Source organism: Spinacia oleracea, chromosome 4 (genome assembly GCF_020520425.1).
Source record: "Spinacia oleracea cultivar Varoflay chromosome 4, BTI_SOV_V1, whole genome shotgun sequence".
NCBI lineage: Eukaryota > Viridiplantae > Streptophyta > Magnoliopsida > Caryophyllales > Amaranthaceae > Spinacia > Spinacia oleracea.
In genome coordinates, this window is record NC_079490.1 from 150,363,091 (window position 1) to 150,377,457 (window position 14,367).

At 33.6% G+C, this 14,367-nt stretch overlaps 1 protein-coding gene across 1 annotated transcript; it reads left to right on the plus strand.

Annotated features, from left to right (window-relative positions):
- Positions 1-12,546: 12,546 nt before the first annotated feature.
- Positions 12,547-13,770, plus strand: LOC110802823 (uncharacterized). Its single transcript, XM_022008287.2, has one exon. It carries the CDS (start codon positions 12,547-12,549, stop codon positions 13,768-13,770), a length of 1,224 nt encoding a protein of 407 aa, XP_021863979.2.
- Positions 13,771-14,367: the final 597 nt, after the last annotated feature.

Sequence of the window (14,367 nt, forward strand, 5' to 3'; positions counted from 1 at the left end):
AATAATAATAATAAAAGAAATATTCCTCTTCGCGTGCCCAAACTAAATCATTGACCACTTGGATAATTAAATATTTAACTCTAATTCCTCAAAAGAAACTTGTATTTCCTAAAGAAAATTTTATTCCTCAAAACAATATTAATAACAATTTCTAAACCATAATAACGTACTTGTCCTCAAAATAAAATAAAAGCGCTATGCAATAAATTTAAACTACCGTTGGGCGACTTGTCCCACATTATTCCCAACATAAATAAATAATGAAACAATCATAGAGGGAAACATTATCAATCTTGTTCTTTGATTCCTTATAGCTTTCTAGAGTAAAGGGCTCGTATTTAAATTCATCATCATCCTCGGTATTAAAATATTAAGCTAGTTTTCTCTGCCTTGTGGATCTTCGTAGCCTTTGAGACTTAGGTCATCCTCTAGCTTAGTATCACTACATTATAAATATCAACTCTAGTGTGCCTTCTAGCACGGTCAAACTCACGAAGGGTTTCCTCATCCCTATCAGGGTCTCCTGTTCTTAATATATGACGCATTCTGCGTTCAACGCTGGTGTAACTATTAATGTCAGACTCATAATCCATTTCATTCTCATGATCACTTAGTACAATTGGGTTGCTCTTGAATCATAGGAAGATATTCACATCTAAACACTACTTTCTCACAAAAATATCAGTTGTCTCTATATCGATCTTTCTCGAGAGATCCTATATTGGTGTACTTGGAAAGAAATATTTTATTCCTGAAACAAACAACTTAAGATGTTACTAACGATTTCCCAACCAAAGCATAATCAGAATTCAATAAAACAATAAGTTTGGTGGAATCAAACAATTTCTATGCACATTTACATGCAACACTTAAACATTTAACACATGCACATAGCAATTAACTTCTTATGTTAGCAATTAACTACTAATGCACATATAATTCTATCCTATATGCCCTTTCCTATATTAACCATCTCTCATAATAAATCATAATAGGTCAAACATTGAAGAATTTAAAGAATAAAACAAGAACGATTAGTAAGAAAAAGTTTATTAAACGAATTAATAATAAACGAATAAATAAAATAAAGAATATTTTTTTTTTTTTTTAAAAACGAATAATTAATAAGAAATTTTTATTAAACGAATAAATAATAAACGAATACATATTTATTAAGCGAATAAATATTAAACGAATAAATATACTTAAGGAATAAGATTTTTTTATTTTATTTTTTTCGAATATATTTAATTTAATTTCGAAAATAAAGAAAAACGTACTTAATTCACATAAACAAAAAGTTTCGAATAAATAAGTTAATTCCGAACTTAAATAAGAAATATTATATACTTTCAAACAAAATAAAATGAAATTGGTCCCCCAAAAAAAGTACGCATTTTTGAATGATGTAATACGTAGAAGAGGAAATTCGTTTTAGGAAAATAGCTAGTTTAGGCGCCTAAAATCATTGAAGTAAAACCATAAGCTTCTAGATACCACTTTGTAACACCCCGGCAATTCTCTCTTTTCTAAAAGAACATTTTAATATAAAACGTAGAGAATTATCAAGGCATTATCGCCCGTGTGAAAACGTAACGGCTTATTCAGAATTTTGCAGCGGAAAACATAAAACTAACTGTAGGTTTATAAATAATCATTTTCAGAATAAATCCCAAAAACCAATCAACGAAAAACAAAGTTAATGTTACTAATTCAATAAGTTTTAGAGTCCACTTAAACAAACCAAATCCAACTTAGAAAATCAAATGAACTACAAGCTCTCTAATCCCGATCCCAATGATGCATCATCTTCAAACCTGTAGATGGGCAACGCTTATTGATCCTTAGAGACTGCTCACCAAAGATGGGTCATCACAGGATCAATAAGGCATAGCCATGATCAACACACACAAACAAAGCACGTAATCAGCAAAGCTGAGTACTACATACTAAAGCAATAATAATCCTAACATGATACTATTAAACATAATTAAGGGCAGACAAAGCATGATAATCTGACGACCATACTTAACTAGACTAGGCTAGACTGGACTAGACTTTTATAACAATAATATTATTTTAATTGAAATAGGCAATGGACCGAGTTTTCTAGCTAGACGAGGTACGGGCGCGACTCCGTAACCTCAGTGACCTGCGATATCGAGGAACGTTTGACTGAAAATAGGACGCGGTGATCAATCCGGTCCGAATGAAAGGCCATGGGCTACCACCATGAACCCCAACTCCTGTTTGTCCGTCACTTTAGACGTGCACAGTCTAAAGCTATTGCTACTCAGTTTCACTTTACATGATTTACAAATTGACACCCTGTTATGACTCAACAATCACATAAGGCATGCAACTCACATTTATTTATAATTGTTTTTATCTTGGAATTGAGTAAGTGATCACAAGGCATCAAACAAGACTCATTCCAATTAACTCCAATCTTTTCTTTAATACTGATCAACCCCTGAATATGGGTATAAGGTTTCAACTTACTAAATAAGGTCCTCCGCCCTCATAAAGTAGTGAAAAGCTGAAAGGGAACAACAATTAACTGATCTGAATTATATACTAAATAATCTAGTGTTCCCAATCAAACATGTTTGCATCAATCTTCCATACTAACATGTTATAATCCTCAAAATGCAATAAAAGTTTAATATGTTCATCCAACAGTATCAAACATGCCATTTCAACCTGACTAAGTTCATCAACAACATTAACATAACCAAGTTCATCAACAATTCAACATGGTTTCAACAATTAGCACACATTCCAAGCACACAGGTATGTACGTACCTTGTGTAAACAAACTGATAGGCCACTTTAACACTTACAAAATTCGCCTAAAGAGAATTCTCCGCCTAAACAACCAACAAGTAATCTCAATCAATTTCTAATCATTGGCAACCATAATAAAGCATTCTAAATGCATCCTAAACATATTTAGAACTTTCCCCAATATCAAAACTTAAACATTTGCTTTCCTAGCATCATAGTTATTGAACTAGTGATTGAAATTCGTTGAAAACTTTTTGCAAACATCGTACTTTAAATTTTCAGCAATATAAATTCATTTAAAAGCTTCACCAAGGTCAATCTACGTTCCCAGTATCCCAAAACAACCAATTCAATAATCCATACTCAACCTACCATGATTAATAATTATAAAAACCTTGAATTTCATACTTTAAACAATCAAAAACCAATATTTCAATGTAATTAGATAATCTGAAAATTAATAACTTTATTATAAAATTCATATAATCTTAAATTTATAATTTAAATCACAAAACCCATAACTTTAATTCAAGAAAACATAATTCAAATTAATAAATCATGATAAAGCCCTAACTTAATTTTAATTAATCAAAACTGAAAATTAATTCGTTTTTAATCTCAACCTCAAATCTGAAAATCGTATTTACCATAAAAATTACAAATTTAATTTAAGAACATAATCTAAATTAACAAGCTTTAATTTAAAATAATTAGTTACTTAGGGTTTAAGAAATAACCAAGGATTAAGGAGAGAGAAGGGCTGGACGGCGGGACGGCGGGACGGCGGTGGCTCGCGGCAGAGGTTCACCGGCGACGGTGGCTGGGCGCGGCAGAGGTTCACCGGCGACGGTGGCTGGGCGCGGTGATGCTGCGAAAACGACAAGGCTAAGCTAACGAAAACAGAGGGGGAAAAGGAACGAAGAAGAAAGAAAGAACAAGGGGAGGAGGAGAGATACCGAACGGCGGTCGGTGGTTGGAACGGCGGCGCGGTGGTGGTTGCTGAGGCTGCTGTGTCGAGAGGATGAAGAAGCTCTATTTCTTTTTTTCTTTTTTTTTGTTTCACGTGAATGAGGAAGGAGAAGAGAAGGAGGGTTTTATTTTGTTTTACATGAATTAGAAAAGAGAAGGGAGTATGGTTTTGGGGTTTTGTTGGTTTGGGCTTTGCCCAATTGGGCTAGGAGTAGAATTTAGAATTTAGGATTTGCTTTCTAATTTCAATAGAACGTGATTTCAAAATCCGAATTCGTTTCAACGTAAAATTCAAAAATCAATTTTGATTTCATAAATTATTTAAAATATTCAAAATGTAATAACATAATTATATTTTAATTACATATTCATTTCTAAAATTCGTAAATTTACATTTAAATATATTAAATATACGTTAAAGTATATAAATAAAATATAATAAAATTACGGGGGATTACAACTTTAGAAGCTTCTGGTAAGATCATCTAGTTGAAACTTAATATTCAACATAAATTAAATGGTAAGAACCTTGTTGGGGTGACATTGGACATGTCTAACAAAGTATAAAAGTCAACACTAAAGAATTCAATTCTTAAGACTATAAGAAAGGGTACAAGAAATAGGAAAACAAAGGAACAAATGAAAGGAATTTACGATTCCGGTTCTACCTATAAGTTTATGTTTAAAGAGAAGTGACCTAGCAATCAAACTTCCTTGGTATCATATACCGCTTGAGGTTCTTACTTCGGTAATAACTCAAACAATGGAAGCTAGGATACACTAATGACCTACAAGTGGGAAATGAAGCATGGCAATGCTACATTAGTTGTAGGGTCATCTAGTTTGTTTTAAGTCCTTTCAAAGGCTGGAACTTAATGGCTATTTTGTTCCATAATCAGCATACCTAAATTTCTGTTTCAAACACAGAAAGACTCACATTCAGAAAACAAAAACAATGTTTGTTTGTTTATTTGAATGAAATGGTCAATTACGGGTTGAGTCAATATGCTTGATTAAAACAAACAACTCTTTAACAATAAAAGTTTACTAGGTTCAAATCAACCCCTTGATTTGAGTTCCACTAATCTTTGGCATTGTTGCTTAGACCATATCAACAAATTAACATTCAAAAGCTTTATTTTGATGGACTTTTGAAAGTTCATTGATTTCTAGATCAATTTAAGACGACTAGTCTTACTTGTTGAAAGTAACAAAAGATATGAACTATTGTTAGAACGCCTAGACAATAGAGTTCAAAGCTAAAGAAAGGTTTTATGACTTTATTATTTCACACAGATTTGAGTGAATATAAGTTTATTTACTCAATGTGATATAAGTTTGAATCTGTTTGGCTAGTTCAAAGATTCAGAAGTATAAATCCCACTTGGTAAGAAATCATAAAGATCTAGGTTAGATCATGTTGATGATTACTTAAATCAAGAATGATCATCAATGATTGTGTAGTAAAATTCACAATCTAGCTCCATAAGATATGGCATATCTAAGTTGGAATGATCGAAGTCGATTAGTACTTGATTCGATCAATGATGGATCATAAAGACTTTTCCTTTAATTTCTAAAAACAAAATGCTCAACTACCACCAAACTAAACTAAATTCGTCAAAGCTATAGAAAAGAAATTTCATAATAACTTTTCGATAATATATATCTAGAGAGTTGCTAAACTCAGTGGGAGCTTAGTGTTTGTTATTCAACAAACTAAGGCCCAAGTATAGATATATGTTTCATTGTGATTTATTCAAATGAGACACAAGGGTATTGTTTCTACCACGAATTTTTGAGAACATAATGTTTGTTTGCTTGTCCTTTTGGAGATTCGTTTCCAAAATGACAAGTGGGAGAAAATAGACCTCGAAAGTCTTCGAGGCGAACAACAAACATAAACGGACATTCCGGAGGATTTTCGAAGTGCTTCAGAAAAACCGAACTTATTCTTTAAGGACTTTAGAAGTGGCTTTAAAGAATAGACATCTCTTAGAAGACTTTACAAGTGCTTCAAAGAGAATAGAATATTCAAAGGACTCTCAAAGTGCCTGTTGATATTCTATTGTTTGATGTTCTATACCCAAATAGGCATAGAGTTCAAATCACTGGAACTATGAGATTCTTCTATTAGATAGTAAAGAAACATAGAGTTCTGGTCAATGAAACTATGAGATTCTTCTATTTTAGATAGTGAAGAAACCTACAACTTGCAGTCAAACTATTATCATGTAGATTAATGAGTTTGTGACCTGTAAGAAAGCTATGACGAAACCCAGATTCCCTAAAATGGTTAGAGGCCATATATAGACTCAAATGTATTAAATGGTTAGAGGCCATAAAACGTACTCAATGTTTTGATGACAAAATTGAAATTTTGTTGATTTGCAAGAATAGTTTCACACCTATTGGTTGCAAGTTTGTTTTAAGGATAAAAACCATCAAACATGAAATTGTGTTCACAACACAAAGCTAGATTAGTTGCTAAAAGGTTACAAGCAAATTCACGGTGTGGATTGTGTTGAAACCTCATGCATAATCGTAATGCTCAAGTCTATAATTCAAGCAATGAATGCATATTGGTACATATAGCAATTGGATAACAAAAACGTATTCCTCAATCAAATGTTGGAATAAACTATGTACATGGTATGTCATAGAATTTGTGGATCCAAATAAATGCTTGAAAAGGAAAGCTAGCTTATAAAATCTAAGTATAGATTTAAGCAAGCAATTGGGAATTAGAACTGTATTTAAAGTGAAGCTAATAAGAATTCTAGTTTCATAAAATATACATAAGAAGTTTAGTGGGAGTACGTAAAACTTATTTGGTCCTATGTGTATCACACATATCTCTCTATTGTGAAATAACATTCAAATGCTAATGACTTAGGTTTGAAATTATTCATCAATGATGGACCATGGCGAAACTTAGTACATACTGGGTATTAAGATCTATTTACAAAGATCTTATGATATTGTTTAGTAATGGCATTTACTAAATCAAACACAAAAGACTCCATTAGAGATATTCAATCCATATGAATAAATCTAAGTAATGAATGTTTGAACTATGTATAAGCATTTACTAAGTTAAACATCAAAGAATCTAATGAGATTCTTCACCTATATTATATGTCAAAGAATTTAGTTGGATTCAGTATCTACTGTAACTGAATGAGCTAAAGTTACATGAATAGAATTCAATTGGGAATTATTCTGCAAAAGAATTTATCATGTATATAATATAATATGAGGATCGCCAAAAACGTATCGTATGACTTTAGGCATGACGAACATATACCAATCTCTATTGATCTAAGTAAAGATCAACTAGATTGAGACCAAGAACACTTATGGTACTTGAAAAGGTACATAGGAATAGTTCTTGATTCAAGGAAATAAAGATGTGCTAAATATTGATGCTACACGCATAAACACTGGCAAAGGATCAAGCAAGACCCTTTGGAGTTAACCATTGACAAGGACGAGCTAAAGAGCATCGTGTTTTGAAATGGCAACATGGATTGAAGACCATGAGTTGTTGCGTGGGAAATTAAAATAATAATTTCTATGTTCTAAGATATAGTTGGAGGGTCTTCCACATATCTGTGAACTGCTTGGATAAGTAGATCCAAACAAAGCATCACTAGCAACCTATACAGCTGAAGTAAAAGTAATTATTGCCTAAGAAGCAATAAAATAGAGTTGTTTATATGAGTTCTTCATTGAACTTGAGAAGATCACATGTCTGTTGACTTAATGGTTCTTCATTGCAAAATGCGTAGAACCACTAATGTAGCAAGAAAGACTAGATCACAAAATAAACATACTCAAAAGATCTTATCATCATATCTCGAAGAACATTCGATGAAAAGGATATTAAGATTGGCAAAGCATGATAACTAAACCTATGCAACAAGTGAGAAGCAACACTCACGTTGTAGCACTGGAAATCAAGCATAGCTTTGAAATTCCATGAACTGTTTTAGAAGATGGGTTTGAGGCCCATGGTTGTAAAACATTGGGGTTGAACATTTATCATATATGAAATGTATTTTTCATATTCCATTTAATCTTGGTTTAGTATTAAATGATGAGTCCCTTCAATTTGACAATATATTCAAGATAGACTGTCAGGACCAGTCCTGTGACTAAGAAATGTCTATCAAGTGAACTTGAATGTCAAAAGTTTAAAATGGTCCCTAGTCGGAGTTTTCTATAAAATTGGACGCATAGAAAACGTTAGACGACTAGAATGCAAGATGACTAGTAGTTCTGTTTCTTGAACTATGTGGACATGGCAATGTCATAATCATTTGCATAGATACTTACTTTGGGAAGACTAGTATCGGACAAGACCTATGAAACTTTACTGTAAGAGATGAAAATCTGTCATAAGCAAATTTCATTAAAATTATTAGACACTAAATCCTCAATACCTGAGTGATTTGAGATTACTTGTTTGAGAACTGGTTACTTTGACGTTGACCAACCGTCGCACCGTAAAAGGAGGCTATAAAGGCAACGGTCAGGTAATCACCTATCAAACAAAGTCTAATCTCAAGATCGCAAGATTGGGATTGTCCTCCCATAAATCGGGATGAGATGCTTAAAAGTTGTACAAGGCCACTCGGAGAGCTAGAAACTGTGAAATGCATGGCCGTGCTCGGATGAATCATAGGCTATGATTATCTGTTTATTTGATCAGTTGAACTCTGAAACCGAGGAACACCTCTGGACATAATAAGGATGACAACTCTTACCTTATGTTCAAGAGAAAGCATCGAGCGACAAAGGAATTAGGAAATGCACACTTGTCCCTAAGGACAAGTGGGAGACTGAAGGAAATAATGCCCTTGGTCCAAGTATGCATTCAATGATAAGTCTAATAAATGCGGTTCAGTATTAATTAACAAGTTAATAATTCAGTGAGATCAAGTGAGCTGAATGCCTAGCTAGAGGCCGCTTCAGTTCAAGTGGAATTAATGATATTAATCCACAGCTTACTCTTGACTGAACCCGTAGGGTCACACAAATAGTACGTAAACGGATCAAGTATTTAATGGCATTAAATACTCCAACTATGGATATTCGGAATCGACGGATCTTGGTTTCAGTGGGAGCTGAGATCGTCACAGGCAAGAAATGAATACTCCGGAAACGATGATATTGCCGGAAACGGAAATATGGATCGTATCGGAAATATAAATATTATCCAAGTCGTAGATGTTACCGGAAACGGAAACATGGTACGTATCGGAAAATATTATCGGAAATGGAAATATTGCCGGAATCGGAAATATTGCCGGAAACGGAAATATTGTCTGAATCGGAAAAAATTATCGGAAATGGAAATATTGCCGGAATCGGAAATATTGCCGGAAACGGAAATATTGTCTGAATCGGAAATATTGTCGGAATCGGAAAATAATTCCGGAAACGGAAATATTAAATATTTGTTCGAAACGGAAATTAATTCCGGAATCGGAAATGTTAAATATTGTTCGTATCGGAAATGAATTCCGGAATCGGAAAATTAATCGGAAGCGCGTCGTACGAATTAGCATCGGACGAGCTTGCTAGACGAAGGCCCAGCACGAAGCCAGGCCCACCTCCAGCAAGGGAAACGCGCGCCACAACACGCCAGCCCAAGGCTGCGCCAGGCCCACCGCAAGGCAGGCCCAGCGCGCGCCCAAGGTAGCGGCAGTCGTGGGCTGCGATGCTCGGGCTGTGCGCGCGCGCGCATGGCGCCCCTCGTGGGCTGCTGTGCGTGCGTGGGTGTTTGTGTTCACATACGAAACCTAAAACGTACAGGATTCGTTTAATGATTAAATTCCTAATTCTATTTGATAAAATTAATTAAATAAGAGTTTCATTAGGATTCTAATTTAATTAATTCGTATCCTAATAGGATTCCGATTCTCTTTCCATACCCCTATAAATATGTGGCCTGGGTTCACAATTTATAACAAGTTTTCAAGTATTCAAAGTGAGTTTTTTGAGAGAAAAATTCAGTCACATTCCTTGCTCATAAGTGCCGAAATTTTTAGTACCTTAAGGGCGATTCTAGTTGGTCAATCTTAAGGCGGATCCGGACGTGCTGTGGACTATCTACGGAGGGACGACACTTGGAGTCCTAAAGACTTGTTCTTGTTCGGTTCGGGCGCAGCTAGGGAAGGCACGCAACAAAGAGTATGCATCTAAACTATGCTATATGATTATGTGTAAATAATATGTATTCCTGGCTAAATGGTTTTTCCGCATGATTTATGAATTGTCATATGTATCATAACCTAACAAGATAATCAACAGCATGATTATTAAATCTACATAGTTAAAACAGTATTACAGATCATAAATCAGAAGAAATATGACTACAGTACATAACCCTTAAACAATTTCGAAAATTCCAAAACCCTCATTTCTGTAAGAAAAACCTCATTTCCTTTTATAAAGAGTAAACAATTTTGCGAATTCAAAAACCCGTAATTTCCTTATAAGGAATCCAAAACCCTCGTTTCTATAAGTAGAAACCCTCATTTCCTTATTATAAATCAGCAGAAATATTACCAGTAAAGAGTACACAATTTCGCTAGTTCAAAACCCGTAATTTCCTTATAAGGAATCCAAAACCCTCGTTTCTATTAGATCAAGCAAACTAAGATAAACAATATCAGAGTATCAAACAAATTACGAAACCCTAGTCTGAATCCCATCAGGAATCCCTAATTTCCTTATCAGATAAACCCTAATCGGGAATCCCATCGCTATCGATATCAATTATAATCAGAATTCAAAATGAGCAAGAATAGAAAATAACATACCATATTAGTTACTAAAAGACCACGTGCTAGGGTAAAGATCAGCCGTATGTGCTTGAAGTTATGCAAGAAATGAGAGTATTTTTGAGTGAGAGAGAGAAGAGGCATAGAAGAGGAAGATGCAAAGTATGGTACATTATTAATGCATAGAACAAAGAGTGTTGTATCGGAAATGAAAACCGTCTTCAATGCAATGAGTTGACGAATTAATAATAATGATAATTTTTACTATTCCAAGTTAAAATTCGCTATTCCAAGTTAAACGCGGCCCATTTTGTTAGACCCATTTAATAAATTCTTGGTCTATTCACATTCATTCACATTTAAGAAGTTTGAACCAACTAAACTCATTTATTAATGTATATATGTAAATTGATTTCTCTCTCCCCCTCTCACACATCACAAACACTAGAGCACAATCCTATATCTCTTCCGCCATTTTCTTAATCTCAAAATCCATTTTGTTCATCTCAAAGAGCCGGGTCTCAAAGAGGCAGGTATATATCTTTGTTACCTTTGTTATTGAATTAGTCACATTTGTTATTAATAATGATTTGTTGATTTGACTTCATTCAAGTACTGTAATTTGTTATCGATTATGTTGGGTTTGTGTTGATTTAGCTGGGTTTTAAGGTGATTAATCCAATTATTTTATACTAGGAGTCACTTAATACTGCATCTGCTGTTTATCATTATTATTTATCTGTATTACTACTAGGAGTCACAAGTAACTTCAAATGCAACTCACAATTCGACTTAAAAACTTATATTTAAATGACGTTATATATTTAAATGATTATATATATTATACTAGTGTAAATTATTTGTTGGATAAGAATATGTAACATAAGATCACTTGCATATAAATGGATAACAAATGCATGTAAATATCAAATTTGAATAATTTATTAATTGAAACGAAATATCGCAAATCATCATAATTCAACGCGAGTAATATGCCAAAGTGAACGAACCAATTCTTCAGATAATACAGGATACTTTAAATGTAATGTTTGATAATGCAAGATACTTTAAATTTAATTCAACACTCACGAGTAATATGCCAACACAATGAAACCCAACACGAGTAAAGGTTAATCCAATAATCTAACGGGAATATTGAATTTAATAATTCACTAGAATTGTATTATAGCCTCATTATCAAATAATAAGAATAACAATTTGCTTAAATTAAAACTAGGAAATCCATAACACTACCAATAGAGCGGGATAAATTAAGACTCGTGTTTATTGTTGGTATTTAACTGTTATACTCTATGATTACCATCTTAGGTTTTCCGATCATGTAATGTATTAAAAATATGACATGACATGTTTTAGAGAGTAAAGAAGTTCCATTTAGCACATACGCTACTAAAGACACGTTTTTTTAATAGAGGTTGTATAGACAGTGGGAACTCCGGTTTAAGAGTCTAAGAGTCACTTAATAATGCATCTCGTGTTTATTATTATTATTATTATTATTATTATTATTATTATTATTATTATTATTATTATTATTATTATTATTATTATTATTTATCTGTGTTTAAATTTTCCGAAATGACTTTATATATTTCAGATACAAGTAACCTTAAAAAGACTAAAATTAACTTTAAAATGACTTGTATTGTTCACCTACGCGTCTTAACTCGTAGATTATTTGTTGGCGAATGAGCCCATGAGACAAAAACAGCGAATGAGTCCATGACACAAAGACATTAGTGTCCATGGCCTATGGAATTACATTTGTCTATGATACACTAACAAATGACACAATAACAAATGATTATATTATACTAGTAACCGTATAGAGGTTTTATAACCGGCCATTTTCCTTTTTATAACCGTCATTGTAAGTTACATATTGCCTTTGTATAAATCCTTTGTGTTACACATCCTTATCATCTTCAGTTTTGTCTTGCCTGTAATTTATAAATCTTTTTCTTTCGTAGGTATGTCAATGGATCCAATTCAGTTCGAGATAATGTCTTTGTTATCTGTTAAACCATTGCTTAGATTTGCGGCTACGTCTAAAGAATGTCAAGACTACCTTTCTAATGAGGTTTTCATTCGTAATCAATGTCAAAATTCACTAACCAAGGAAGTAGAATCCTTGATCATCCAAGAATGGTCATGGCCATTTGGAGTGGACACACATGTTTGGGTTTGTTTTCTTCCAGAAACATTGAACATATGTGATATTCCCATGGAATCGAAGATATGGTTGGAGAAAAACGATCGTCGTCTCCTAGCATCTAGTAATGGTTTACTTGTGGGCACGACATATGGAGCGGACGAGGAATCTTCAAAGATCTTTATCGGTAATCCAGCAACGAAAATGTGGAGTACCATAGACTGGCCTCGTGAAGTAAAGGTAAACAAGGTAACTTACAACGAGTCCGATAATTCTCATGTTTGTTTGGTTTGTGGTTATGGTTTTGGAATGGAAATTAATAATCACCCAATCGATTATACTCTTTTATTGTTTACAATGCACATTGATATTGATGATAGTGATATATGGAATGTCGGGTATAACGTCCACATTCTTACCAACGGTGAGTTCATTATGAAACATGCCAATCTTCACATAGGCCACAGGAGATTGATTTTCGATGACCTGGTGGCATGCCGTGATGGATTGTATGTTATTTCGGACTGCGGTGATTATTTATCTGAACGTTCTGAATTTTATTTTCCTTACTTATTCCACTACAATGTCAAAAATGGAACCTCCGCATTCATTGCGTTGCCCACAGGAGCAATTGAATATTTCAACACTCACTGGCCATTAAAATTTTTTGGATGGGAACGCAACCCAGGGAAATCGTATTTCGAATCTATTTGTTTGGCTAGTTACCACCGAGGCATTCTTACTTTGTGGGTACTAGACGTAGCAACTGAAGACATGCAAGGGAGAAATTCATGGCGTGAACAAATTAGCATTGACGTGGTTCAAAGTTTAAGCATCCCTAGCCCTCATCTATGGACAAATTGTTTATGTCTCGTGGATAAGACCTTGGTATTCCGTTATGGAAGTTATATACATAGATATTTCCTGCATGGGCAACATTATGGGCAGCTGGAAGTCATATCAACTAATGTGCGTAGTTCAAGTCGTGAAGTACGATTTATTCCGTACTCCACCACTCTCCGTCCATGTGTTACAGATGTAAACGAGTAGTGGGATTTTAGATAATGTGTTCAAGTAGTTGATTTTTATGATTTCTCGTGCAGGTTTAGTATGTATGACCGAAGACTGTGTGTTAGTATGGAGGAAGTACTCATAATGTGTTTAAGTATGTAGTATCTTTTTAAACAAGTGTGTTAGTATGTATTCTATTTCGAAACCTGACTTTTAAATTAATTGTGCTTTGCACGTGTTTGCTATGTATACGATAAAGTTCATAATAATATAGTATTACATGTGAACAAAAGAATTATGACCCTTAATCGACAATCCTATGGTACGTGCACGTGATATTTTGTGAAAACTGAAAAGGATTGTTATGTACACTATTATTTTAAATAGTGAAGCTAGAAGAGAACAATGTTATTACCTAGTACTATTAAAATGTTTTGCAATATAACTACATCACATTTAATTTTTCAATATATGTTTGTAAGGAGTGTCAAACTTATAATAAGAATGAAGCTAATATTGATAACTCGTATGTAGTAAGAATCAAACACTCCATAAAAAGAAGCAATCCTATTTGGTTCACTATTTATAATATTTGCATTGAGTATGATGCTTTCTCTTAGAAAGGATTAAACTTTT

What these genes read in the sequence shown, in the direction of transcription:
- LOC110802823 (XM_022008287.2), top strand. Translation starts at nt 12,547, where the DNA reads ATGGATCCAATTCAGTTCGAGATAATGTCTTTGTTATCTGTTAAACCA.